Here is a 26,275-nt window from a genome sequence, read left to right as displayed (position 1 = left end):
TGGAGATGGTGTCATCTTAAGATTTTTCTCATCTGCTGCTTTCAGTGCCATGTGTTTCACTGTGACACGTGCTTATGCGGTAGCCCGTATTAAGGTATATTTGTGTGTTGTGTCTTTTAAGCTAGACCAGGTCAGTGGTGTGTTTCAAAGTGTGGTTCATTAGCCATCCTGCTGCTCTGAACTCGAACTAATGCAGTCCTGCCTTTCCTTCCTCTTCTGGTGGTTTCCCTTTCCCTTGCCTTCATCCAGGCCTGCAGGGAGCTCCAGTCCCAGTGCAGAGGAAAGGCAGAAATATGGGACAAGGGGGCTCTGATGAAGATGTTTTTATGCAGGGTTTGCCCCTCCTGTTGCCCCTCCCGGGGAAACTGGGGCTTAGCTGAGCTCCATCCTGTTTTTTATACAACCAAGTTTAGAAGTTTTTATCTTTTCCTTTAAGTTCCCTAATTAAGTAGTGTAATTCATCTTGCAACACTGCACTCAGCCTTGATACTCCAGGGATAAGAGACAAGGGTTTCATTGTTTATATTTGTAAACCTTGTTATTTTGACATCTTTCTTAAGGTTTCATAACCTTATAACAAAATGCCTTATTTCTGCAATACTCATTTCAAGTTATTTACTTTCCTATGATGCAGTATTGTCTCTAATTCCCAAACTGGACTGTGCTTGGCAGTGCCCATAATCCATCCTCTGGCGTGTGTCAGTGCCAGGATTTGTGCTCTGCGTGGTTTATCTTTAGATCTTCTATGTAGCCTGGGCCAGAGAGGAGACTGGTCAAGCCTTGTCAGGGTAGTCTTAAGGATATTCGCTGGCAGGGATGATCCTTCCTTATCCCCCTCCATTTAACCTGGCAGACACCCAGGGGACATGTCAGTGTGCTGTCAGTCCCCAACTAAGGAATATGAGTTCTTACTGGAGTTTTTTGTCTTACCATGCTGTCCACAAGCCCTCACCTGCCTGCCATACAGATATGGGATAGAGGAGATGATTTGTGTGAGAAGTTCTTTTCCCCCCGCTGTAAGTGATGATGATCCTGTTATTACTTAAGGAAGGTGCTTGACTTTTAACTTCTTTGTTGATGTGGTCTCCTGTCAGCTCCAGAAGGAGGAGAGCTTGGGATACTGATTATTAGGAAGATAAAGCTGAGAATGGGAAGGAATTCCTGTTTCTTTAATGGTTACTTAGTGCAACAGTTACACGTTTTTAATGCACTAAAAGCAGACTGGGGCAGTACCATGTTGTTATTTTGTCATTACATCTGGCTCTTGTCCACAGTAGTTTAGTCWTGTGGATGTCTGGGAAGTGATGGATGGTGTTGATGTACTAACTTTATTTTTTATATTTTGTTTTTCAGTTGCTCAGAGTCATGAAAATACAGAAAACTCATCAAGTGCTGAAATTTGTCATACAGTGACGAACAATAGCGTGCAAGGTAAGACTCCTGGCACTTTGGTTGCTATTCCTCAGTAGCATCCAGAAAACATCTATTTTTGTATGTTTTAAACTATCCTTGTAATAGTTTGCCCTGTTCGTTTGTCAATACCTGTTGTGCAGAAGGGAGCACATGACTATTCCAAGCCAAAAAAGAATTATTCAGGAGAAACTGATATACAGTGGAGAGTAACTTGATATTTAGTACCATTAAGTCTTCGAAACAGCAATATGTTAATTCCTTGTCAGAGTGAGAAAAGAAATAAAATGGAGAAAGTGTCTATTTAGAAATACCTGCAAGCATCAATTCAAAATTAAGAACAACACTAGCTCAAGAAGTTGCTAGACTCCTAGTTGTTAGAAAAGAATTCAGGGCACATGTTTATTTGATTTTTAATGTGAAAATATATTCAAGGTCCACAATATCTGTGTTTATAGATACAGTAGAGGTTTATTTCTTAGCATAAGAGAAAATGTTGACCTGTCTTATGCCTAACAGACTTAAGCAATGTGTGGTAGTTAAGCTATCCATGACATTCTTGAGTCATGTTTTTCTCTATACTCCTTCACTCCTCTYGTTTGCTGATGATGAACAAGTGGGATGTTTTTTGAATGCTCTGCTTGTTGACTCACTCTGTACATGTGTTAACTGTGTGACTGAMTCGCACCTACATTCCTGGCAGCCCACCTGGTTTCACTGCTCCTGCATGAGCATGCAGCCTGCATCCAGCGCTCCCAAGGTCACAGAAATAAGAAATAAGCACTCGGAACTTGGGGAAAACTCAGACTTGTGTTCTTGGTACAGTGTTGGGTCAGTGTGGGAAGAGTTCAGCCCCAGGCACATCCATGGCTTACGCTGGTGTAAAAATCAGTATAGCTAAGAAGAGAGTCTTAGACTCTAATTTAATCTGCACTTAATATTCCAGGTATCTCAGTATAAGGGTTGTCTCCAGTACTCCCAACACAGGGTCCCTACTTCACATGGCAGAGCTGTGTGCCTGGTATGAGCCTAGCCTGTAACACAAGTGCAGCAAATAGAAGAAGGGGGGAAAAAAAAGGGAAAGAAAAAAAAGTTTGAGGAGCAAGAAATGAAACTGAAATAGAGAGAAGAGCTGCACAATCCATAATGAGGTCAAGAAMGTCATTGTGAATCTAACTAGTGCAGCAGCTGAAAGCTGAAGAGAGCAGAGAGAGATGTGGAAAAAAACAGATGTAGACTGTGTGGGTAGCACTGTKCCTATAATGTAGCCTTGTGTCTGCTGCACTGAAATGTGGAAATATTTTGCAGAGGATAAAACCATCTGCTTTAGGTCAGTGCACTCCTTAYTTTGTTATCACTTGTGGCTGGCACGCATGGATGTCCTTAAGAGAGTATTGTGCTTCAATTATAGCATGTTCATGATGATAGTAATTCTTTCATGTTTTCTTCTTGTATTTGAAGGGAAAAAATGCTCATCCAGTCTCGTTGCCTCAACCACACAATCTACAGCAACATCTCTCGCAGGTACGTATCTGTTCATCTGTCCTTTGCTATGAACATAGAAGCTACTACAAATTGTATAGAAATAGGATCAAAAATGGGTATTTGAGAGAAGCGTTATCCTCTCATGAGACTGAGAGGAAACAGGGAGACTGAGAGGAAAGCCCTGGAACAGGCTACCCAGAGAGGCTGTGGAGTCTCCTTYTCTGGAGATCTTCCAAACTGGCCTGGCTGTCACCCTGTGCTCTGTGTGTCCCTGCTGAAGCAGAGGGGTTAGACTAGATGATCTCTAGAGGTCACTTCCAACCTTAACCATTCTGTGAAACATAAGAAATAAGTCAAAAAGGAAATTGTACTGTTTTCAAGTTTAGGTAGGAGCTATGCAAGAAGAATTGGAGGATTTTATTTTGTTTTGATTTTTAATGATCTTGGTCTCTAAGCAAACTTCTTACGTTTTCATGGAGTAGAATTTAACAGGTTATTGTGCACATAGGGCATATCTGTGCCTACTATTTCATGGTTAATAATATAGGGTGTAATAGACATGAATGTTCCGGTTTTGAGAGAAAAAGCTCCGGTTTTGAGAGGAAAAACTCTATTTTCTTTTAGCTAAGACTCATGGCACCCTATAAAACAGAGCATTGCTCCTAGCACAAAATGCTGGAGTTCAAGCAAGATGTTAGCAGCAGCGCTAGTGGGTTTTGTTATGTTGTTTTGATATTTCTGTTTTTCTTTCACACCTTAGCAAAAGAATTGTCGAAGTGAATGCAGCTCAGGCAGTGTTGTTGGAGTTGTGAGGCTTCAGCTCAACATATCTTTATAGAAAGAGGCAATAGCTTTATTAGATCAACTAACAGAGTCTGAAAGCACGTTTTAATTCTGATAGACAAACAGCTCTTCCACTTGAATTCACAGTATTCCAGGCTTTGACTGTGTCAGTGTGAGATTATTAAAAAAAGGAAACTAAGGGGCAGGGTAGAAAAAGCATTACCCCGCCCTCTGCAAAGCAAGGAAAAGGTGCAGTTCTTTACTGCCCTGTGTGCRCTGTGCCAGTTGAGGCATGTTGAACTGGTAGAGCAGAGAGGTGAGATTTTTGTAATGCACTTGTTGCCCGAGGCCCTTCCCCATGTTTAAAGGCACTGTTAAACACAGGTGTTGTATCCACCCTCCAAATAGTTTGTGAGTCTTAAGTTTATTTTAGAGGTCTGAGCTTTACTCTTTCTAGATAATAATAGTAAAAATAATAAAAATATGCCCGAGTCCTTTACTATTCTTCACTGTGCCAGCCTAACAGATGATGATATGCCTTATCTCACACAATTCAAGTCATATCCTTTTCCCTTCCTTTCTTTCTTTTCCTTATTAGATCATGTTCATAAATCAGACTTTTGTTGATGTGTGTCAGAATAAAGATTACTGTATTTATATTTCATTCTGCTTATAGCCTTTTTTGGGGGAGTGTGGATTGCTGCTTATGGCAGAAGTAAAACTGCCTGTTGTTTTATTGGAGAAAGCTTTTCTATCAAAAGGAATTGTCAGATTATTTTGTGGAGAGCATCTGACAATTGTATGTTAACATGGTGCTTAAAATTGTGTGTTTTGAGTTGATAGTTGTGCTCTTGCTTAGTGAGTTAGAATGTAAGGGAATATTGCATAGCTCTAAAAATTCCTGTCAAATTTACACTCTACATATGGCTTGATTGACAGGATAGAGCATAACTGTTTAATCTTTAAACACATATAATATAAGTATATATTATATGTATAAGTATAATATAAGTATAATGGGAACATATACATATGTTATACATAACATATAAGTATAATGGGAAGTAGAATAAGTGGGGTGTCTTTTTGTTGTTTGTTTTCTTGTTGTATGTTGCTGTGTGGGTTGTTTTTTTTTTTTTAAGAAAAGTCATAAATCTGAACTATGCTACTGGCATGTGTCCTTTTTAAAGAATAAAAATCAGCCGTCAGTCTGAGTTTGTTTAACATGATACTCTGTGAAGCCCAGCTGGGGTTTGAGGAGAAAAGTATTAGGGAAATAAAAGACAAAGGGGCAGATGTTACTAGCAAATGTCCTTTAATCTGGAGTCTGGCAGAGTGCTGTGGATAAGACTGCTCAAAGACAGAGGAGAAGCCATTGGTGCCTGGCTCATGTCAGCTTCCCTAATTCCCCACATGCCTCCCAGTGCCTCCCGCTGACGTTTTGAAGTGGTTGGTGTAAAGTACATTGCAAAAGATAAGTCTGTAGAAAAGTAACCAGCTTTTAGTATAAAGGTTTCATTAYCAAGTGCTGTAATCTTGATAAAATAGGAAAAAAAGGGTCTGTGGGTGGAAAGAGAGGGGAAAAGTAACGTGCAATTCTGCTAAAGCTCCTCATGCCGACAGCTTGGGTACTTTTTGTGCTGAGTCGGTTTTCTGCGCAGTGGTTTAATGCTCATGTAGCAACTACCGCTTTTTGTAACACCGCTCGTTAAAATTACACCTGGAAGCATTAGCTGTTAAATTGCTTAGAAACATGAGCCAGTCTGGCACTTAGAAAGCGTATGCTTTGTTGACACATGAATTTAAATCTGTCTTTTTTTTCTTTCTCTTGGTATCTTTAATATAAGTSTCCTTGCCACTGACGTGCGATTTCATCTCAGAATTATAGATGGTTTGCATATAGATATCCATATTTTACCTGTTTCCTGCAGTCAGGAGTCATTTGATATTTATAGATAGCTCTGCCTTTGGGGGGGGGGTTGCTGTTGATATCAAAACGTGCGCTGAATTTTTCAATGTATTTTACACATGCTTCCTAGAGGAACTGAATTTCCTAATTGTAACAAGGTAAGCATGAGTGTAGTGCTCTAACTGTTCCACTGCAATGAGTGTTTCTTTCCAAGTATTTCCTAGGGTTATGTCAAAATACAATAATATTAAAGAATGAGGAAATAAATAATGCTTATCAAGGAGACTGGCTTTTTTTTGTTTGTTTTTCAATTTTAATGTTATATATCTCAGAAAATTGTTTTCTACGAGTTCCTTTTTGACAGCTTGCTTTGTCTTAATTGTTATTTCTRTTTTTGGTGTTCAAATCTATGCTGGAAACAGTGATTCTTAAATCTTAGCAAAGACATCAGTCTGTGGATAGCTTCTCACACTTTAAACCATGCTTTTAGGATGATCAGTTTATAGAAGCATTTTAGATAGTGTACACAAAAAGTAGAAATCGTATATCAAGTTTACTGATGAAACCATTTTTTCTTTGTTCTACTTTCATATGGTTTCAAGAAAACGGGTATAATCAGACATTTGAATGGTTTGAAGTAAAAATCTAGATGAAAAGCCTTTGTTGTGTCTGTAACCTCAGAATATAGATTAATTTTTAAGATAATGCAGAAGTAGACAGCTACAAAAGGAGCTTTTCCCTCTAAAAYGCCTCCATATCTAAAAACTAGTTGACTCATATTGTCTGCTTAGAGAAATTTTATTTATGTTTAGTTATGTGTCTCATTAGTTCCTTCTTGGAAAAAAAATATTATTCTGGTGATTATTCCAGCTGTTTGTCTTTTATTAAGGTTTTATGGATCAGTATTTCATTCAAAAGAAAATTAAAAGTGAAAAAATTGCTAGAATTTCGTTCGGGGAGAGGTTTATATGCAAAATCTGATTTTATCAAAACAGAGTAGTTATCTAAAAAGTTGAAATGTTCAAGGTAAATTATCCTTGATCTAGAGTCTTTATCTCATGTTAACATATATTATCCAAGAAAAAAAAAAAAAGACACTTGTAAAAAGTGATCAGCTTTTTGTCTGATGCTAACTGATGGGGAAAAAAAAAGTGGCCAGATAGTTTTTTTTTTTTTTTTTTTTAAGAACCATTTCTGACCTTGAGTCCTAGAAATCAGAAGTTAGGTCTTTTCCAGAAGAAACGCACAAAGGAAGAAGTTATGCTCAGGCCTGGATATGTAATGTCAAATTCATTGCTACTCTGTCTATTTTGGTCTGATAAATCTAATCTGTCATTCTGGGGCAATACCGGGAAGTTCATTTCTGTAAGGAAAAAGATATACCTAGGCCAACTTAAAAGGCTCTTTTTTATCTGCATTGCTATCAAGTTACTGTTTTATGGAAAAGTTGCATTCTGTGATTTCAAACAATTTATGACTTATCTATTATTTTGGTTTTTAATTTTTATGTAATTATGTATTCTGCTCTTCTGTTTGATATCCTTTGCCATTCCCATTTTACAGGTACCCTCCCAGCAACCACTCAGCCCACCAATGCCACCGAGCTCAGCAACACCACCCAGCCCTCCCACAGCTCCACATCTGCCCCCACTACTGCTCAGACTGTCAAAACCAGCAAGGCAGCAGCACCTACCACAGTTTCATCAGTTACATCCTCACAACCCAACGTTACGATGACCATTCACAAATTTTCTTCCACTTCTGTAACAGGTAACTCATGTAACTCTTGGCAGAGACTGAGTAGAAGACCCATGGCTCGGAATACAAGTACTTACTCAGGCCCAGTGTAGAGACTCTGTGAGCCAAAGTTGTAGCTATGAAGTGACAGTCTCAGTCTTGCAGAGACAGCAAGCAGCTGGACTAGCCGCTTGTAAACCACCATCTAGTGCTTGATTGGCTTGGTTGATGCATTGGATTGATGCTTGTATGCTACAGAAATCATGTAGTTGTCAGCCAGATCCTAAAGAAAATGAGTGAATAATATGCTGGACAAAAATTCAAGGCTTCAGTTATGGTCTTACAGCATRGCGTCATGGCTTATGGTCTTACAGCAAGGCTTCACCATGGTCTTACAATGCCATKATAGTTGGTCTTCTCCAGCTTTTCTTGATGGTACAAGTTCTTACCATACTTTTCTTTGTGTCCCTTGACAGATTTATTAATAGTTAGATCAAAGAAGTTGACTGCCAAATGAGGTGTTAGCAATTGCTTTACAGAAGAAGTGTGGAAGGATTCTTTGTTCCCATGTCTTTGTTCTTTATATGTGCAGTGGTCATCAAAGTCTGCACATAGAAACTCAGCTCTGGCTGGTACCTTGGCAGTTGATGTACACAGATTTGTCAAACTGTGTCTTTATTTAATGTGACAGTGGGGAGGGCATGATATAAAGGAGTCCTTCATACAAAATCTGCAAGCTCAGTTAAAACTGATTTGTTTTTTTTCTTGTTGTTGTTTTTTTTTCCCTTCTTTTCAGCTGCACCGAAATCTGAAGCTGTTGTAACCAAAACCTCTGGATTTGATGTGGGCAGTTTCATAGGTGGGATTGTGCTGACGCTCGGAATCCTGGTTGTTCTCTACGTTGGATGCAAAACATACCACTCTAGAAGAGGCATTCAGTACAGAACGATGTAAGTTTTAGACAGAGATTGTCTTACCAATTTATTACTGACTTGATGGGAACAGAGATGATCAGAGCAAGGAGAACAAACTTTAAAGATTTAATTTTTTTTGCTCATGAGAGGTTTTATTGTGATATTTTGTCCTTTAGTCCTTCATTATCCACATGAAATAGATGTGTGTGAATTTTTTCATCTGATCTGCTTTATAAAATCCTATCTCGAACCCTTGCCCTTCAGTTTATCTAAATTAGTATTACTGTAGTTTTGTTTATTTCCCTGGCTTGTTCAGTTCTCTCCRTAGTTCCCATATTCCACTGCAGCGACTCCCTGTTCCCCCCGCTGCCCCCTTGCCAGCCTGTGGTGAGGTTGAGCTTCAGTGTCTCCCAGACCTGGGTGCCTTCCCCTCTGCAGTGTTGCTGTTCCACAGCTGGGGGCTCTTGCAGCCTGGCCTCTTTGTGACCTGCACAGCTTCGTGGCTGCGTATTATATTGACTTCCATGAAGTCTGGTGTCAGAAGGACTTTATATGCTTGCACACGTGCATACTTTCAGCGTTACTGTTTGCTCACATATAAATTATTCTGCCTACATCAGTGCCCTTCATGTGCTGTTTGTTTACAACATTTATTTTGTGAATTATTTGCTGCGTTTTCAAGACTTCTAGTTCTTGCCGACACTCCTTTCTAGAGTCYGCTAAACTATTTACCCTCTGACATTTCCCTCTTGACATTAATATTCTGTAATAGTTCTATCTTCTATTACCTAAATGACATTGTGCTGGAACTCCTTCACCAKCTGTCTCTCATACCACTTTTTACACATCTCAAAGCCCAGTTAGAACAACTKGTTTTAAAGCTAAACATTTAATATTCAACTTTCCTAAGCCATTATTGTTCAACTGATTCATTTATTTATTATCATAGAAAGCTCTGAAAGATATTTTTGAGCACAGTATTTGACTATGAACCTTTTGTCCCACCTTGCAAGTGAGGCAGAGCAGTTGGCTGATTTCTGATATTTACTTTTTCGTTTTATCTTGTTCTCAGCTCCAGAAATCTGTGCATGAAACCATATGTAGTCAGTCTGCTTTTAGTATTTTTTACAAGTCCATGAAACTAGAGTAAGATATGGTCTTAGACACAGAAATCTGTGGTGTGTGTCCTGAAGGTATGAGCTGGATCTTACCTTAGGTCACTTTTCTGTTCAGATTAAAGAGTTTTCTCAAGTGGACTGAAACTTGAGGGTACATCCATCCACCAGCCTTTTCCAAACACTGATCTCTCTCGATTATGAGATTATTGGTAGGGAATTCTGTCTTGGATGTGATTCTTCTTTTTAGAGCTACTTACTAGTATTGCTGGTCTCTCTCTGTTCTGGTGGATTAGCTTCTGATAGCCCAGCACCAGTCAGATATTTTAGCTTTTTGTTGTGTATCTTTAGCTTCTTACTGTATATCACTCCCTTTGTAATGAGAGTTATAAAGTGATTAAGGAAATACTAATTTGTTTAGTTTATTTTACTATTTCACTGCAAAATTCTCTCGCTTGTCATTCATACTCAGCTCCACTCTGCTTTCTTCCAGGCTTGCCTCCTTGTCCCAGGCTTTGTTCAAGAACTGGAAATTCTTAGAGCTAGGTTGTTTTTCTTTCTCCTTTTTCAAACATCATCTGTGTCAGTTGCAGAAGTTTTGCTTTAACTGAGGTGATGTCCCTGGACTTGCTGGGACCTGATAGTGCTCAGGCCTTCTGGTTTTTCACCTTCTTTGAACATGTACTTGCTGGTCATGGGATTTGGGCAGTCCCTCACGCGTAGCTCCACTAATGGTGCTGCTGGAATGGGTGTTAGAGAGGCCAGATCAGCAGTATCCTCTGAACAAAAGAGCGGGCAGCTGAGCTTGTCAGCTCGCTTTGATTAGCTGATACTGTTGGATATAGGCAAGAAATGGCAGGATGAAAACGCCTCAGGAGCAGCTGTTCTAAATGCATCTACTTGAACACTGTATGAAAGCTGAAATGTGAGAGGCTTGAGGAGTGTGGAACACAGTTCCTTTCTTCAGGCTTGGCTCAGAGAGGACTGCAGTTCTCAGAGCAACCTGGGCTTAGCACTTAGAGCAAGAGAGTCTTTATTCAGGCAATAACCTCTTAGCAGCAGCTGGGTGGCTGTCCTCTCGTGCTGCCCGTGCCTTGTGCTGCAGAGCACTGATTGCTGTGTTTCTATTGCAGTGAGGAACATGATGCCATCATCTAAAGAGGCTTCAGAGAAGGCAGCGGTGGAAACCCAACCCATCACAGCTGTTGTAACTCATGCTGAGAGCTCCTATTACAGGCATGGTCACAGTCTGTAAAGCTCTGTTGGTCTGATCTTGCTGAGAAACTCTTTAAGTATTCCTTTTTTTTTTTTTTTTTTCTTACTGGCTTTGATAAGAGCAGGAGGACCTCAGCACTTTGTAGAAATAGCACCTTTTCTCCAGCGTTTGTTATCAAATTCAAAGAAATGCACACACTGTGTCACTGAAGATGTACAAGCTTGTGAGATACCAAATCAGCAGCATTATGGATAAGGTAATTAAAATTCTAAATAGCCTCAATTAAAAAAAAAAAAAAAAAAAAAAAAGGAAAAAAAAGATTTGCAGGAATGTGAGTGATAATTACCATGGATATGCTAAATAAGAGAGTCCCATTTAAGACAAAGCATAGGTGTTTGCAAGTAAAATGCAAGTTTTTTTTTTCCTACTCTTTTGTATTAAATCATATTTATTTTTAAGAGTGTTCGATTTGAGAAATTTTGGATCTAAAACAATTAAGTTCATTCTAATGCTAATGGAGGGACATGATTTGATAGCTATGCAACAAGATGATAACTCCTGTGTTTAAAATTTCAGTCACTGGTTCATCAACCTGCAGAAATTTTCTTTAGCCCTGCACACAGGGAAACTAGCTAGGGCGGATATGAGACATCCATCCACAAAAGAATCTTCTCTTGAGTGGTTTTGTTAGGAAAAAAACAGACTATATGTAATGCCTGACTTCTTCTATAGAGCATGTCCTATTGTTGGATCCAAGATAAAGGCAAAAGGGAAAAAGAATTAAGGGAAAATATTAATGACTTCCATCATGAATGGCGTTGTGCAGGGGAAGCTGTGCCAAGACGGCTCTAGCCTGAGTGTAGCCGTYGCTTCACTGTTACTGCTCTGAGACAGCTCTGTCTCATTCGGTGTTTTTGCAATTGTTTAAGCATTGGAAGTTACACAAGGAAATAGAAAAGCTGTAGGTTGTATTTTTAAAAGAACAGAGTTTCTTGCCTTTTTACCGCTCCTTTCAGCCCTGGTGCGGTGCACGCAGGTGCTCCCGAGCCCGCTGGGCAGCAGCAGCTCCCGCTGGGATGAGTCCCAGGCACCCCGGGCAGCGGCTGCCCCAGCCTGTGCCTGGGACAGCCCTGTTGGGGCTGGGGTTACCCCCTCTGTAACCAGGAAAATCAGGAGGAGGCCACAGAGCCCCCGGCTCTGGGGGCCCTTTAGATCGGGGAGCACCTGCTGGGCCCAGCGAGGCAGCCCCAGCCCCGCTCGCGCTTTGCGCGTGTTTGTTGAGCAATTGTTCATTCTTTGCAAGACTTGCACTTTCCATGAACCTTTAGAATTGCTGTGTTGGTTTTGCCTGTTTTTGTATGGGGCAATAAAAGCTGTTCAGAGGTGCAGCAACTTCCAGCATGCCCTGGTTCGGCTGAGCYGTGGGCTTCTCCAGCAGCACCAAGAGCTCACACAAGCCTGGGGCTGCACGACTGCTTGGGTTGGTGGTTGATTTTTACAGGTATGGGGGCAGGGGGATGATTTGAAGCAGATACTGTTTATTTTTGTTGTTGTTGTTTTGTTTTCTACTAGTTTTATTCTTTTGGGGAAAACTGCTGTTTTTAATTTCAACAGTTTGGAAATAATCGTTCCATAGAACTGTAGTTCCTTACTTTCTTTGTAGAAATTAGAGTATTAAGTGCAACTGATTAGAGTTGCTGGGAATGTCTCACACCTTTTGTACAGATAAATAAAAGGATGTTTTTGCTGTTACTATATAATCAGTCTGTTTTCATGATACCCCCGAAACAGCTCCCAAACAGTAAACATTATATTTGGCATTTACAGGATGCCCCTTTATACCATTATGACACTTTTTTGCCTGGTAAGTGGAAACGTTTTCTCATTTCACCACCACATCAGAGTGAAACTGTTAAGATGTCAGAGGCCTCCATACGAGGCTGACCTCCTTGTGGGTGGCTGGGGAGAGCACAGAGTAACCCATGACTGAGACATCTCGCCCTAACCTTGCATTTGCATTCTGAAAGTAAGTGAAAACCCAGCTTGAAAAACAGGAGCAAGAGTGAGCTGGTGTAACGCAGTAAAACCCTGTGTGCAGAGCTGGGCCTCAGAGCTGAACGTTGCTCTAGAGCCCTGGAYTTGAACTGAGCTGCACCCTGCTCGAGCCCAGGAATCAGCTCCATTAAATTGCATTTGGAAATCCTGACGATCAGAGTCAAGTTCCTCCTTAAAACAACTCTTGTCACTTAGCATCTGTAAGGAAAGAGTATTTCAAAGAATTTGCAGCAAGAGTCTAGACCCTTTTAGACAGAAATCAGGAACAAAATAAATACAAGAAAGAGGCTTTTGCCTCAGTGCCTGAAATCTAGCAGCATCCCAGACACCTGGGACATAACCCTCTTATACAGTAATCTTAGTACTTCCTTATGGAAGGTTTTCCAGCTTTGTCTCCTGAGTGATTAATAGTCTAATTTCCATCATAAGTTTGCGCAACACAATCTTTTAACCTAAATGGGTCCTGCCTTTCCTGACCATATTTCTACTACAGTCAGAGGTTTCCAGCTGTTTCTCTACAATATAAATGCAATCCTGCTTTCCTAGAGAGGCCCTGCAGGCCCAGCCCTGCCCTAGTGCAGATCTCGAGAGCAGATGGGGATGTTTTGGCAGTCGCTGGGCTGCGGTTCAGGCTGTTGCCTTCACTCGCAGCCCCTCTGCTGCCCCTGCGGGGAGCTGCGCTCGTAGCAGCAGCCGTGAGGCCTCTGCCCTCAGGGCCACGTGCAGCCCGTGGGCATTTTGCACCATCCCTCTGTGTACCAAAAATCCTTAAAATGTGCTTCACATTACTCCCATTTTTACTATTTCAGTTCTGAATTATTAACAAGGTTGTATTATTATTTAATAGCCTGCCCCATCTCTTTTTAAGCCTGCTTTCATAACATACTTTTTGGCACAGAGACTAAAACCCTTGCAGATTTATGCCTTTTATTTTTCTTCTTAAATTTCCTTAAATTCTTAAATTTATTAAATTTTCCTTAAATAGGGAAAAAAAATGCCAGAGAGCAAACCATTGCACAGATAATCTAGGTAAGAAGTGAGCTGCAGAAGGGAAGGAGCAGAGCCCAAGGGCAGGGGGCGAGTGCCCTGTAGACCCTGGTCAGCCATGGAAGCTGGGCCTCTGTCAGCCTCCCTGGTGGCTTTTGACCAGCCGGGCACTCCCACCACAGAGGTCCAAATGGCATCATTGGTATCAGGCCCTTCCTGTTCAAGATGTCAAAGTCAGTAACTCTGGAAATTGAAGAAATGAACGTGAGGGCAACCAACCGCTTCTAGGAGGAAGCCAAGAGGAAATTCAAGTTCTGCCTCTGCCTCTCTTCCAGGTGTTTGCCTGGAAATAGTCATTCCCTACCCCTCTGTAAGGGCAGGGCGGCCTGGAGTGGTGCTGCCTCCACACAGCACTAAGATGAAAGGCACCTCTGAAGTGTTAAGTGACATAACTCAGTGCAACCACCTGAAGCTGCTTTCATTCTCAACCTGTGCTTTGAGCTCAGGGTGACACTCAAAGCAAAGGTCCCGGCCGGAGCTGTAATCGGGGAGAGCAGGAAGCAGAGCTGGATGAGCTGGGGAGCAACTTGCACATCTCTAATTGACTTTGAAGATTGTAAATAGCCTTGGAATGACACCAAGGGAGTGAAATGTTTGAGTTCAGTACCACTTTTAGTTGCACAATAATTGCCTTAAGACTTAATTCAACTTTTACAGAGGGCACAAGCCAGCAGCCTCTGGCACTTCCTCCCCAGCATTTCTAAAGAAACTCACCCAGTGCAAAGGCCCCTGTGAGCTTGCTCATTACTGTGCAAGCAAGTTCACACTTCATGCTTGGAGGCCAAAAGTGGGTAATTTACCTTTTACAAAAATATGGTATAGCAGAACCCACTGTTATGGAGCTTTCCTCATACAAGAGACAGAAAATATCCCAGACTTGCCCCAACTCAGCAGCAAAAGATGCACTGGGACTCCAGTAACAGCAGTGATCGCTTTTTGATGCTGTGAAAGATGTGCTAAAGAATTAAGTTCTGAGAGAACATTTTCCGTCACTGCCACCAGACAGGTAAGTGGGTAAGCTTGTTTTCTTTTGTTTTTAATTGCACTAGTGGGGTCTGTAGGTGTTTCATGGCCATGCCTAGCCCCAAACAAAAGCAGTGCTTCATTATGATTGTCCATCAGCCTAATCACTTATGGACACTTGGATTGAAGGCTGCCACCAGCTGGAAGAGCCAGAGCTCTCTGTCAGTGCCGATAAGCAAACTGAGCACGGAAGGATAAGCACTCCAAACACAAACAGGAAAAGGCAGAAAAAAAATAAAACCAGCATCAAAGAACTATTCAGCAATTGCATCACCAAGGGAAAAAGAAAAAAACAAAACAAGAACCACATGCTGCTGGTGGAGCAGTTGCATCTTGCAGCATCTCAGACTATCAGAAGCCAGAGCTTCTCTGAGCTAGCTGCTTTGCAGAATGTTCCCAGCAAAGGCTTTGCCAACTGCTGTAAGCAGCAGCCATCACCCAGCATCCTGCAGCAGCCGTGACTACCAACCTGAGGTGATGAAGATGCTTCCACACAAGCCACAGAGACAGCCCAGGTGCCAGCTCAAAAGGAGCAGTGGGCAGGAGCAGCTCAACAGCTGAGTGCTCCATCAGCAGCAGAGCTACAGGGAGCCAGGGGCTGTTCAGGACCATCTCCTGGAGGACCCTCCTACAACAGGTCACCAAAAGTTTAATGGAGAATAAACTGTTCCCTCCTTGTTACATTGTCAGCACTGCCAAAATATACTTCCATAAAGCACTTTCCAAAGCTTTTACTCAGATTTTAAAGGCGTTGATCATGTTTCATTCCATGTTCAGCTAGTTCACAACAGTACTGGTCATTTGATCTTCCTCAGGTATTATAAGTCACATGAAAAAGATTTAAAAGTAAAGTCCAGATTCATTTCCCTTCATTAAGGCAACAAAGTGAAACTACCTCAAAACCAGCACTATTTTTAAGGGTATTTATTTCAGAAGGTACTGCACAGAACCACARGGCAAAGCCATGTGAATGCCTTTCCCCACTCCTTGGCACAACCCCCTCACTAAATTTGGCTGTTTACKTTAYTGGTCATGGAAGCATCCAAAAGCTTAACCAGACAGCATCACAATCATAGAATCACCATAGAAKCATWGAATGCTTAAGGTTGGAAGGGACCTCRGAGGTCATCGAGTCCAACCCCCCTGCTCACGCAGGGTCACCCAGAGCACGGGGCACAGGGCTGCRTCCARGCGGGTTTTARAGATCTCCAGAGAAGGAGACTCCACAACCCGCTTAACTCGAGCGGTCTGGCCCCCTTGGCTGGCAGCTTTAGCCCGGTTCAATTCTATAGCTGCAATTATGTAAGAAACATGCTGTTAATTCCAAAGATTATCTAAACTCCAACTGCAGGGGAAGTATCCCCAAAACCCCTCTCTGTAGGTATCCATTCAACAGGCCCAGGGATATGAAAGCAAGGGTAAAATCAGCCACTAAGAACATCACTGGATTACCCGCTTGCAAAACCAGCCAAGGCTCCAAAGGGGGCTGGAAAATGGATGCAGCTCATGCAATCATTGTAAAACTTCTAAATAATGCAGAAATTAAAAGGCTTAGAACTTATTTTAGCCGTTTTAGTAAACTGTCCTCTGCCTTGTCCAATCAAACCCACTGCTGAGCCAGGATTTCTGTTCTCTAAAATGAAGCGAGTTCCCAGTGCTGTCACTCTTGCTCCTTTTYCTTGTTGTAAGGATCTGAGGCCTCTACTTTGCTCCAGGGTATCACCAAGTACTAAGAAAACTAGTTCTCCATTCGAAATTAACAGAACTCCTAAGCAGAAATAAAATTGTTATTCTTTTCCTAACATAGTTAAAATACTTAATTCAGGAAAACAGCATTTTCTAGTTCCACAGCCTTCAGAGAAAAGCAATGACGAGTATAACTGAAAACAAACAGGCACTCACTTGCAAGTAAAAATATTTTAATCCAGTCTTCATATAAACTATTATTAATACACATTACACGAAACTCTAAACATTAGCAGAACTAAAAAAATATTGCAGCTCCTGAGTTACCCTTCCTTCCTCACACAACGCCCCRGAAAGCCAGCAGCAGGCAGGAGCTGCAGGTCACTGTCAGTAAGTGCCCCATCAGCTGCACCTCCTCCCCTGTGCGGAGGGGACTCGGGACAGGTGCCAAGCTCCATTTCAGGAACTCGGCCAGCAAATACTTTATTCAAGCTGTGTTAAGGCCACACTCGGGGAACTGCTTTGCCTGTTTAGGAAGGACAACTGAAAACTTCACCTCACTACTCAGTCAGTTCCACATACTGAAAACCTCTTTGGCAAGGAAGGTGTAGAAAATTCCTAAGGACAATATAGCTTACTAGTATACAACTGTGCTAAGCAGTTGATAAGTCATCTGCAGTAYCACAATTTTCTGTTAAGACACTGGTGGTTTAATCTTGAGTATCTGAACGCTGGCAGGAGCAGAGGTTGCTCCACAAGTGCCAGTCTCCCTTGGTCACGAAAGGAACGTGCGCACGGTGCCCTTGATCGTCCCCCTGCAGATGGGGCACTTCCTAAGGGAAGGGGCGCATTCTTTGCACACCACTAAGTGACCACATGGAATAAAAACAATGGAAACTTCTTTATCCATGCAAACTTTACATGTTCTTTCCTCTTGTAATCTCCTTAATTGTTCTTCCATAGGTAAACCTGGAAAAAGTGATTTAACATTTTAGAAGCTTGAATACATGTGCACTTTTTAATAGAATATATTCTAATAAAATTCTATTCCATGGCACACCTTACTTAGCAGTAATCAAAATAGAGGGCAGTGAAAACAAGCCCTTTTCCAGAGTTAGATGTGAAGTACAACCAACCACCTCACTTTCTAAAACAATGAGGCACCTCAAGGACTGGAGACCAGCTACAGTTCCTGAGACTAAGGTTTATATTTCAATACATACTGTACTTTTCTTGTCTGGATATTAGAAGACAAGTACAGGGACTAGTGGGAATGTAAAGGGAAGCTTATACACTTTACTGCAGACTATTAACAGTTTCAAATATACCACAAGTGTGAGGAAAGACTGGAGCAAACCCAAACCCATGACCCATCTTACTACAGCATATCTTAAGGATGGGGTAAAACTTAAAACTCMTTTCTTAACCCAAGGGCTTGATGTTTGGTTTTTTAAGAATAGCAACTGTTGTCCCTTAACACCCTTTAAGTGAGTGGAATTCAACATACCTGAAACATCTTCTGTGGGAACATATTTCACACTCTTCTCCACTAAAAGACAACAAAAAGACCATTTRGTTATTTGGCTAGTCTATATTGAAACAGAATCTTTTTCCTCCATATTTAGACTGCTCTGACAATGCAGATTAGATTTGATAAAGCAATATACTCTGAAGAGCCATACCAAATAAATCTCTGTACAGCACAGGGTCAGAGTCTCGCAGGCAGTTTCTGAATATGCTGGCAGCTGCATTTCCTTTCACCAAGACTGTATCTATCAACTCTCTTGCTTGCAGTGGTGTCTGGGTCTTTTGCTTAATAACATCATGCTCAAGTTCAGTGATCACTTTTGCTGCAAGCAGACTCCCGAGGATTGGAAACACACACGTCAAACGCTGGAATAGAGCCAGGCGATTTTTCCGGATTAGGGACAGATCATCTGAAAGACAAAGCAGGTTAGATGCTCATTAAGAAGACAGTATTTCAAAACTACATTTCTACTACTAACTGACACTTGCATCCCAACCTTTCATTTACTATGTATCATTAATAAAATCTTGAGTCTCACTGGTATTTACATGCACATGAGCTTAAAACCACACAGTAGTTCAGAAGCTGAAGCCTTCTCACCAGTGAAAGCCCCTCTCGCCTCTCAACCAAGAAGAAAAWCAGTCATGACTGTTTAATGACCATGCTCATCTCCCCTTTAATGACAGAAGCCACTTAATTTATAAATGAGAAGTTGTTACCACTTCAGTCTCAATTTTGCTTTTCACACATTGACACAAAASCACTTACACAGTCTTAAAACAGGGAATGTTAAAGATGCATTAAATAATGAGCATTAAATAGTTAAATCTATGTGGTTATGAGTTGGACAGAGAGAAGGCAACCTCCCCTCACAACATACTAAGTAAAGCTAATTTATCTTTGATAAACTATAGTAACAAAGGCACAAAAAAGCTTTTGCTCCAGTGGAGCAAAGCAGGAGAATCTGAGCACTTGGCCCCTGTCTGCACCATCCTCCTCAAAACAAAGAGCCAGACTGATCTAGATCCAAGCAGATACTCCAGCAATGCTAGCAGCAGCTAGAGCTAAATCACCCGGTGCCCAACAACTACAAAAAGTCAAAAGCAGAAGCATACAAGTCACTTGTAGATTTATTCATGCCCTGCGTGTACCTGATGCCACTTCTTCAAACTGCCTCTCTTTCTCTTCTTCCCTCTTCTCATCTTCAGCAGTGAAGAGGTCAGACACAAGATCATTAACAGTCTTGTAGTTCTCTCCAGTAGCCAGGATTTTACTTTGCACTGTTTGTTTTATCAGCCTCCTACTGAAYCCCATCTCCAAGACAGCTTTAACCACAGGCGTGTTCATCATGATTGCATCTTCTGAACGATTTTCCCCAGGTTCAAAATGAATAACTAATCAAAAAAATACAAAGTTTTAAAAAGACAATACACACCACAGGTCAGATACGTTCAACATTATCCATACACTTGTTGTTGTGTAAGTTCAGTAGTTAAAAAGACTTTTTAGTCATTAGTTTTAAATGGAAGCCAGTAACTTGGATTCAATTGAGTTGAGCCTCTGATAAGTCTTGATCAGTGCTAAGCCTTCACTAAAAGCTAAAAAAGGCAGAGTTCAATTGGATCTTTGCCTTTTTTTTAAAAATGGTCATAAGACTTCTAACCTGAGCCTCAAAAGAATCTCTTTTGATAGCTGTCAGCTCAATTAAGAGCTTGCTATGCAAACAGAACCTTTCTACTCAAGTTCTTGATCAGTATTTTCCATTCCATTTATTCAGCACCAGGCACATGAGACTGCCTTGCCACTCCACATCAACATGTCGCCATATTTATATGTAAAAACATACATATGTATGTAACTATGACCACAGTAAACTACTCACTCTTTTGGTGAGGCTCTGCTCCCACTTGAGACCAGAGCACAATGACTTTACACAATGACCTTGTCACAGCCTTTCCCTGGCCAGGGCAGCTCCGAATATTTGCTAGGCTTTGCACCCAAACTAGAGCCACAAGCCCTGCATAATGGTACCCCCCTTCACCCCAGGGAGAAGTGCTCCAGAGGTYGATACCTCAGGTCACTTCGACAAATTCCAACTGGAGTTGTGGTCACAGTGGGGTTAGCAAAACAAAACAAGCAGCACATACAAGCCTCCAAAGCCAAAAACGTTTCTGAGATCATATTATAAAAATAAGCTCTTAGAAGTTTCCAGGAAACTTGTCTRTGTAATGCTATGGCTACATAAGCATTAGGGAATGATGCTGCTGTTTCCAAGACACTCAGATGTCAATTCTGAATAGCCAAGTGTTGAGGCTGCAAAGCACAAACACTGAGGAAGTTTGAACAATGTGCCTTTCAAGTTATATTAATATACATACTTGGGGGATCAGCGTTTTCATCTACAGATGTATCCGAGGTTGATAACAACTGTTGAACATAATGAAACTGCATTAGTACCAAAGTTTCCCTTTCCCTTCCATATGCCTTTCTAGCCTTTCTGTATCTTTCTTTTCTCACCAAGTTAAGATTTTTTATCTGAATAGTAACTGTTAAGTATTTTACACTTAAATACACAAGTCTAACAACTTGTTTTACACATAACCATAATAGTCAGTGGAAAAGATGCATCTCTGAGGCAAATTTATTCATCTACCTCTTACCAGAAGAGCAATGGTTAAAAATAGAGGGCTGGGGGGAGAAAGGGGAAGGCATGGAGAGAAGAAAGGGGGAGGGATGACAGAGGCCAACTTCTAAAATAGAAATTACTGGTATTACTCATGGGAACTTACATGAATTGGAACTTCCCTCTCCTGATAAGGAGAGGGGAAGTCTCTCATTGCCCTACAATGAGTAGTACAAGGTTTGTCTGTAAATGACTGAGTGCTGTAACTCTTATATTACTATAATACTATACTACCTACTATCAATTCTCATGAAACACTCTAACTAATCCTGAATAGGGTAAGTTACAAGACTCCAACTCCATTAGGCTTAGCTCAGATTAATGTAATTTTCCTAAAAGCAGCATCTATACAGAAATTTAATACTAAAATATTTGCAGTGAGGCAGAAGAATGCACCCAACTCTCCCAAACAATACATCCATCCTACAGAACTGTTTGATTTTTTTCCCAGTTTGAAAAGTTAAGTTTACCTGTTCAAGAAGATGGGGGAACCGGGCCTGAATTTCACTTACAAACTCTCTTCCTTTCACATGAAGCAGATATTCACATCTGAAACATTAACAAGGCTACTAGTTACATTTTCCACTTCCAAGAATAATCAATACAGAAACACCTCTCAATAGCACAACAATTTAAATACATGTTTATTTAGTGAAACAGAAGAGTTCTCTACATGGGAAGCTTGAGGCAGCCTGGTTCTGAGCAATGCTCCAGTAAGGCTCATGGGTGATGTTAAGCAGCCAACAGCTTTAGGTACAAAAAAGGCCGAGAAGGCAGCAGTGACCATTTCTACTACCTCTTCTACTTGAAATAGCCTAGCAATAGCAGCAACTATTTCACTATACACTGTAATGATAAATTGACTGCTTTGCACTTGCATCATCTCACCTTCTATCTCCTACTCAAGTCWTTCAAGAGAACGCATAAAATGTCACCAAAATATTATCTGCTTAATTAATGCAGAGCTCTCGAGTATGTTTACTGACAGGAGCAATACAGAAGGAAATAAAGGTAGGTTTTAGGTCTACATACATCATGTAATGACATGATCTGCTAAGTTATTTAAAGTTATTTAAAGACTGCTGAAATACTTATGCTTAAGAATTGCTATTACCTTTCTTGAAATTATACGTAACTATTTCTGACATTCACGTAGGTGGAAATTCTCACAGACGGCCAGCAACTGCTTGTGCAACTGCCATTTAATTATGGRGAAGCGTATTCAAAGTTATGCCTGGCTTCTTTCCAATAGTGACCTGATAAACAGAAGCTCTTCCTTCACATGCCCTGCCACACCCACAGGATAAACCCTATCAAACAATTCCAGGAGTGTTCAGCCTGGGTACAGAACAAGACCAGGGAACTTCAAAGTTTGTTCTGCTCCATTCACAGCAGCTTGTGCTCTCCTCAAGYCCTCTTCTTGTTGCTTCTCTTTTCCAAGTACCAGCAGCCCAAATGCGCCGCTTGCTAGCAAACACTTGGAGATGCACATAGGCTTTCCATTATAAAACAGAGTACATTAAACACTATGCTCAAATAAATATTTTAACTGAGGGCTCATTAACACTTCAGTAAATTTAGAGAGAAATTAATAAAATGCACCTAAATGAAGAGTGAGTGTATACAACACAGTAGAGCTAGAAAAGGAGAACAAGAGCTACACAGCTTACATTTATTTAAGCAGTGAGACTGAGAAGTATGACAAGGGTTTTGGCAAAATACCTTGGAAACCACTTTGCATGCTCAATCCATGGATTATCTCCTGATTCCCAGCACCTTAATCCACCATCACAGCAAAAACACTTGACATCATCATTGCGCCCTTTTGGGGGGGGAGAGGGGGAGGGAGGAGAAAAAAAAGAAAGAGTGAAATATCTAGCAAACTTTTACAGAAGTTACTTTAAAAAAAATATATATTGACAAATCAATATGAATTGTATCAGAGGTCAGTTTTTCTTACCTACATAGTAAAAACCAGCATCTGCAAGCTGCTTAGGCTGAACTGGAATTCTAGCTGGCCAGTTTATGAATGTTTTAACACGTGCTTCATGGGTCTGCATGCTCACGTTGGAAACATTGAAGTTTAGTTGATCTCGAGAAAGACTTTCCACAAATGGGCACTTAGGAAAGTGTCTCCGATGCTCTGACAGAGCATTATCTTTTGGTTCCCAGTTATTCAGTTGACCACCACAGGTAAAACAAGCAACCTTATCTGCTGTCCCCAGGTAATAAAATCCAGCCTTTGCCAGATCAGCTGGTGAGAGAAACGTCAGGGGCCATGAGTGAAAAGTGCGTAGTCTGACATCTTCTGCACTCATGGAAGGGTTGTGAAGCTTCGATCTCAAACATGACAGGTCTTCAACAGCCCTGGTGGTTATGGGGTCTTGAGGAAAGCTAGAAAACGAACCACTGAAATAGCCAACTTGCTCCAAGCTTGGAGTAAAGTTGAGGGAATGAAGAGGGGGTGAGAAATTGCTTGTGACCAGAGGTGAAAATGCAGAACGAGAGGAGAGTCCGAGATTGTTCACTGAGAGCACGTTCTGAACAAAGCTGCAGCTGGCACCAGAGAGCCTGTGCCTTTCCAGAGCGTTATCTCCTGGCTGCCAGTCAGCCAACACTAAACCACAGGAGAAGCATTTAACTACATCTTTCACACCAGTGTAATAAAAGCCGGCCCGGGCAAGGCTCCGTTCTGACACTGGCACATTAATGGGGAAAGTGGAAAACGTGGACATTCGGTAGAGCTCACAGGATAAGTCGTACTTGAGTTCATCACACAGGGTGCTGTGCTTCATCATGTAAGCCAAGAAAGGGCTATCTTCCATTACGTTCATAATGGATTCTTTGGGGAAGAATGGGACGAGTCTTCCTCTGGGAGGTAGTTGTGTGCATGAAAGGTCATTCTGAACAACCCCTGCCTATACAAAAGCAACAACCTGAAAGTATTTTGATGTGTAGGTTCAAACACACATGTGCACAGGATGAGTTGCATTATTAACAGCTTTCAAACACTAAGTTCTCACCTGATTTCAGTGCAAAAGCCACTTCCAATTCCTCAGGATGTACAGAGAGCACATTCAAAAGGACTTGCTCAATTAACCATCAAAGGCTTTCCTTGCACTGTACATCTGTGAGAACAGTGTCAATGAGCTGAGCTGGTAGAGGGGGGGGTCCAGAATGAAAAAACCTCAAGGAGGTTTGTCAAAATCCTTCATCAATAAAGAAACTAAAACAGGGGCAACCAAATTGACAATTTTAACTAGAGCACACTCATTTAAAAACTGTTTTAGAGATCTGGTAAATACACAGCTCATACCTGTAAAGACTTTAGTTCATAAACCTCATTGGGAGTTTGAAAATAAATGCTTCTCAAGCTCAAACAGCATTAAGAAAAATCTCCCATCTGATATAGCTGCTAATAGGTTGCCAAGAAATCTTGATTTCTGCATATTACTACATGCAGAATAAAGATTACAAAATCTGCTTATCCTCAACCCTGTATACATCAATGATTCAGCTACAAGATAAATAAATCCTGTAAACCATCACTGACAAAGATGGGCTGTCTTAAGCAAGAGGCCTGGAATAGCCCCAGGCTCCTCTCTATGGCATTCTCAGCACAGATCAAGCTGACCATTTCAGTTTTAGCCTGGTGTCTTAATTACAAGTATAAAGTTATCATATTTAACAGAAATAAATAGATTTGTATCAGGACCTTTTAATGTTCTATACTGATTATTTAACTTAATGTACGCCATTGTGGATTTAGAGAGTGAACAGTTTGCAGATATAACGACTCTTAGTATTTTAGTTTCTTTATTTGTGCACAAAACTACCTCCCAGAGTTCAGACTGAAGTCCCTTCTGAGGGGTCTACACCTCCATATCTGCTCTTGGCTCTTCACAAGGAGAAATTTTAAGTATCTGCAGTTTCAATCGTATAATTCCTTTGGGTTGAACACAACCTGTAAGGAAGAAGGAAAAAAAAATGTTTCAAAATGCACAGCAGAAGCATATATGACCACTATAATAAAAATGCAGAAATTGAAACACTAAACTTGCAATTCTTTTTTTTTTTTTTTAATAGCTATAAAGTTTCATGGAACAAGCTTTACACACCTCCTTATGCAGTGGAATTACTTATTTCACTTACACCTACAGCAAGGCACAAACTGAAGCGTTTGATGTATGAATCAGGCTGCCTGTTCTCAAGCTGCACCAAGGTAATTAAAGGTAAGTGAAATTATACAAAGTTACAACCCTTTCCATTCCATCTTCGCTTAAAGCRAAGCTTAAAGCGATTTAAGCTTACTTGAATCAAAGCCACTGAAATGTCTTATTTTGTCAACTCCAGCAATACTCAAATTGTRCAGGACACCAGTGGAACTCTGACCTTGTTCAAAGTTCATCAATAAAGGGGSTTTTTTGAAGCAGTGGATTCTGCACAGTCTGCTTCTCTAAAGCTCTCCCTGGTAAGACTCAAAACCAGCTTATGTCTCATAACCCAAGAAATAAAATCACCTCTAGAGAAAACAGAGCATCTCCTACTCATTTCAACAGCTCTCAGCAATCGACACTTTAAATACAGTCATACTGCTACTGCTTTTTCAAGCACTGCTATAAAAAAAAATATATATATATATTACAATCTAAATCAAATGACTAAACCAGTCTTAACACAGCTGTTAAGTCGGGGGTGCCATCCAAATTAATCCAAGAACTGAAGTCAGTATACAARGTAGTCAAAAAACAAATCTCTAAAGTAAAATGCTAGAAAAGTCACAGCAAACAGAGATCCCGAGAAGCCCCGAAGTAGTAGGACGGCTTAAACCTGACGTCGTGGGACCACCTCGATGCCCAAAGGCTGCGAGTCTTAACCGCTGCTACGACACCAAGTGCCTTGGATACCCACAGAGACACGCGGCCCTTGGCACAGGGAGGGTAGCGGACAAACGCAGTGCGATTCAGCGACCCCGCGCAGCTTCTCCAACGGCGGAAAGCGGCGTTTAGCCCAGAAAGCCGCGCTCAGCCCTGCAAAGCGCCCACGCCGCCAGCCCCGGCGCTGCAGGGCCGGCCGGCCCGCGGCGGAGCGGCCGCCGGGCCCCCTCTCCCTCGCCACGACCCCCGCCCGCCGCGGGGCCCCGCGCACTCACGCTCCGCACACGCAGCAACACCCAGCGCCGCGGCCGCGCGCCCCCGCCGCGCTATATAGGGCGGCGGGCGGGGGGTGCGCGGGGCCCGGCGGGCGCCGCCCCCGGCACCGTCACCTGCGGCCTCCCCGGCCGCCGGCGGCGCATGCGCGGAGCGGCGCGGGGGCGGTGCCCGACGCTGCCGCCACGCCCCGCAGCCGACGTTAACGGTCGCGGCCGTTAACGGTCGCTGTGCCCCTCGTTCCTTGCATGGGGACACGCGGGCAAGCTCGGGGGGGGAGGGGGTCTCCCGAGGGTCTTTTCCTTTCGCTTTTCAGTCAGCTCTGGGGTTTCTAGCGAGCGACTTTTGACGTGGGGTGGATTTTTTTTTTTTCCTGTGCTTGGCCCAGCTGCCCTCTTGCTCATCAGGGAACGTTAGGTGCTTTCCTGCAGGCGGGGGAAACCCGCGCGGGTTTCCCCGCGCCCGCGTGGTTGAATTCCGGCGGCGCCGCTTCCTGCCGCCGGCGCCGAGCTCTGCCTCGGCCCGGGCCACCCC

General features: G+C 41.9%; 2 protein-coding genes across 3 annotated transcripts; one reads left to right on the top strand and one right to left on the bottom strand.

Annotated features, from left to right (window-relative positions):
* Positions 1-931: 931 nt before the first annotated feature.
* On the top strand, positions 932-10,746 carry TMEM123 (transmembrane protein 123). The gene is made up of 6 exons (XM_026034969.1): positions 932-1,016; positions 1,354-1,431; positions 2,872-2,934; positions 7,151-7,357; positions 8,121-8,274; positions 10,487-10,746. The coding sequence occupies exons 1-6, from the start codon at positions 932-934 to the stop codon at positions 10,509-10,511; spliced, it is 612 nt and encodes a 203-aa protein (XP_025890754.1). The 3' UTR covers positions 10,512-10,746.
* A 5,994-nt stretch (positions 10,747-16,740) lies between these two features.
* Positions 16,741-25,801, bottom strand: BIRC2 (baculoviral IAP repeat containing 2). Of its 2 annotated transcripts, none has more exons than XM_026034948.1 (9): positions 25,744-25,801; positions 22,552-24,555; positions 22,314-22,413; positions 21,062-21,140; positions 20,287-20,335; positions 19,060-19,302; positions 18,063-18,317; positions 17,888-17,929; positions 16,741-17,349 (listed from the first exon to the last, which is right to left on the bottom strand). In XM_026034948.1, the coding sequence occupies exons 2-9, from the start codon at positions 23,423-23,425 to the stop codon at positions 17,156-17,158; spliced, it is 1,836 nt and encodes a 611-aa protein (XP_025890733.1). In that variant the 5' UTR covers positions 23,426-24,555; positions 25,744-25,801; the 3' UTR covers positions 16,741-17,155. The 2 variants fall into 2 exon arrangements, with proteins under 2 accessions (XP_025890733.1, XP_025890734.1); XM_026034949.1 differs by lacking the exon at positions 25,744-25,801 and adding an exon at positions 25,503-25,618.
* Positions 25,802-26,275: the final 474 nt, after the last annotated feature.

The sequence above is a fragment of the Nothoprocta perdicaria genome, unplaced genomic scaffold, assembly GCF_003342845.1.
Source record: "Nothoprocta perdicaria isolate Ctin4 unplaced genomic scaffold, notPer1 scaffold_153, whole genome shotgun sequence".
NCBI classification, from domain to species: domain Eukaryota; kingdom Metazoa; phylum Chordata; class Aves; order Tinamiformes; family Tinamidae; genus Nothoprocta; species Nothoprocta perdicaria.
Note: the sequence above shows the minus strand (reverse complement) of the source record. Positions and strands in the feature narration are given on the sequence as shown.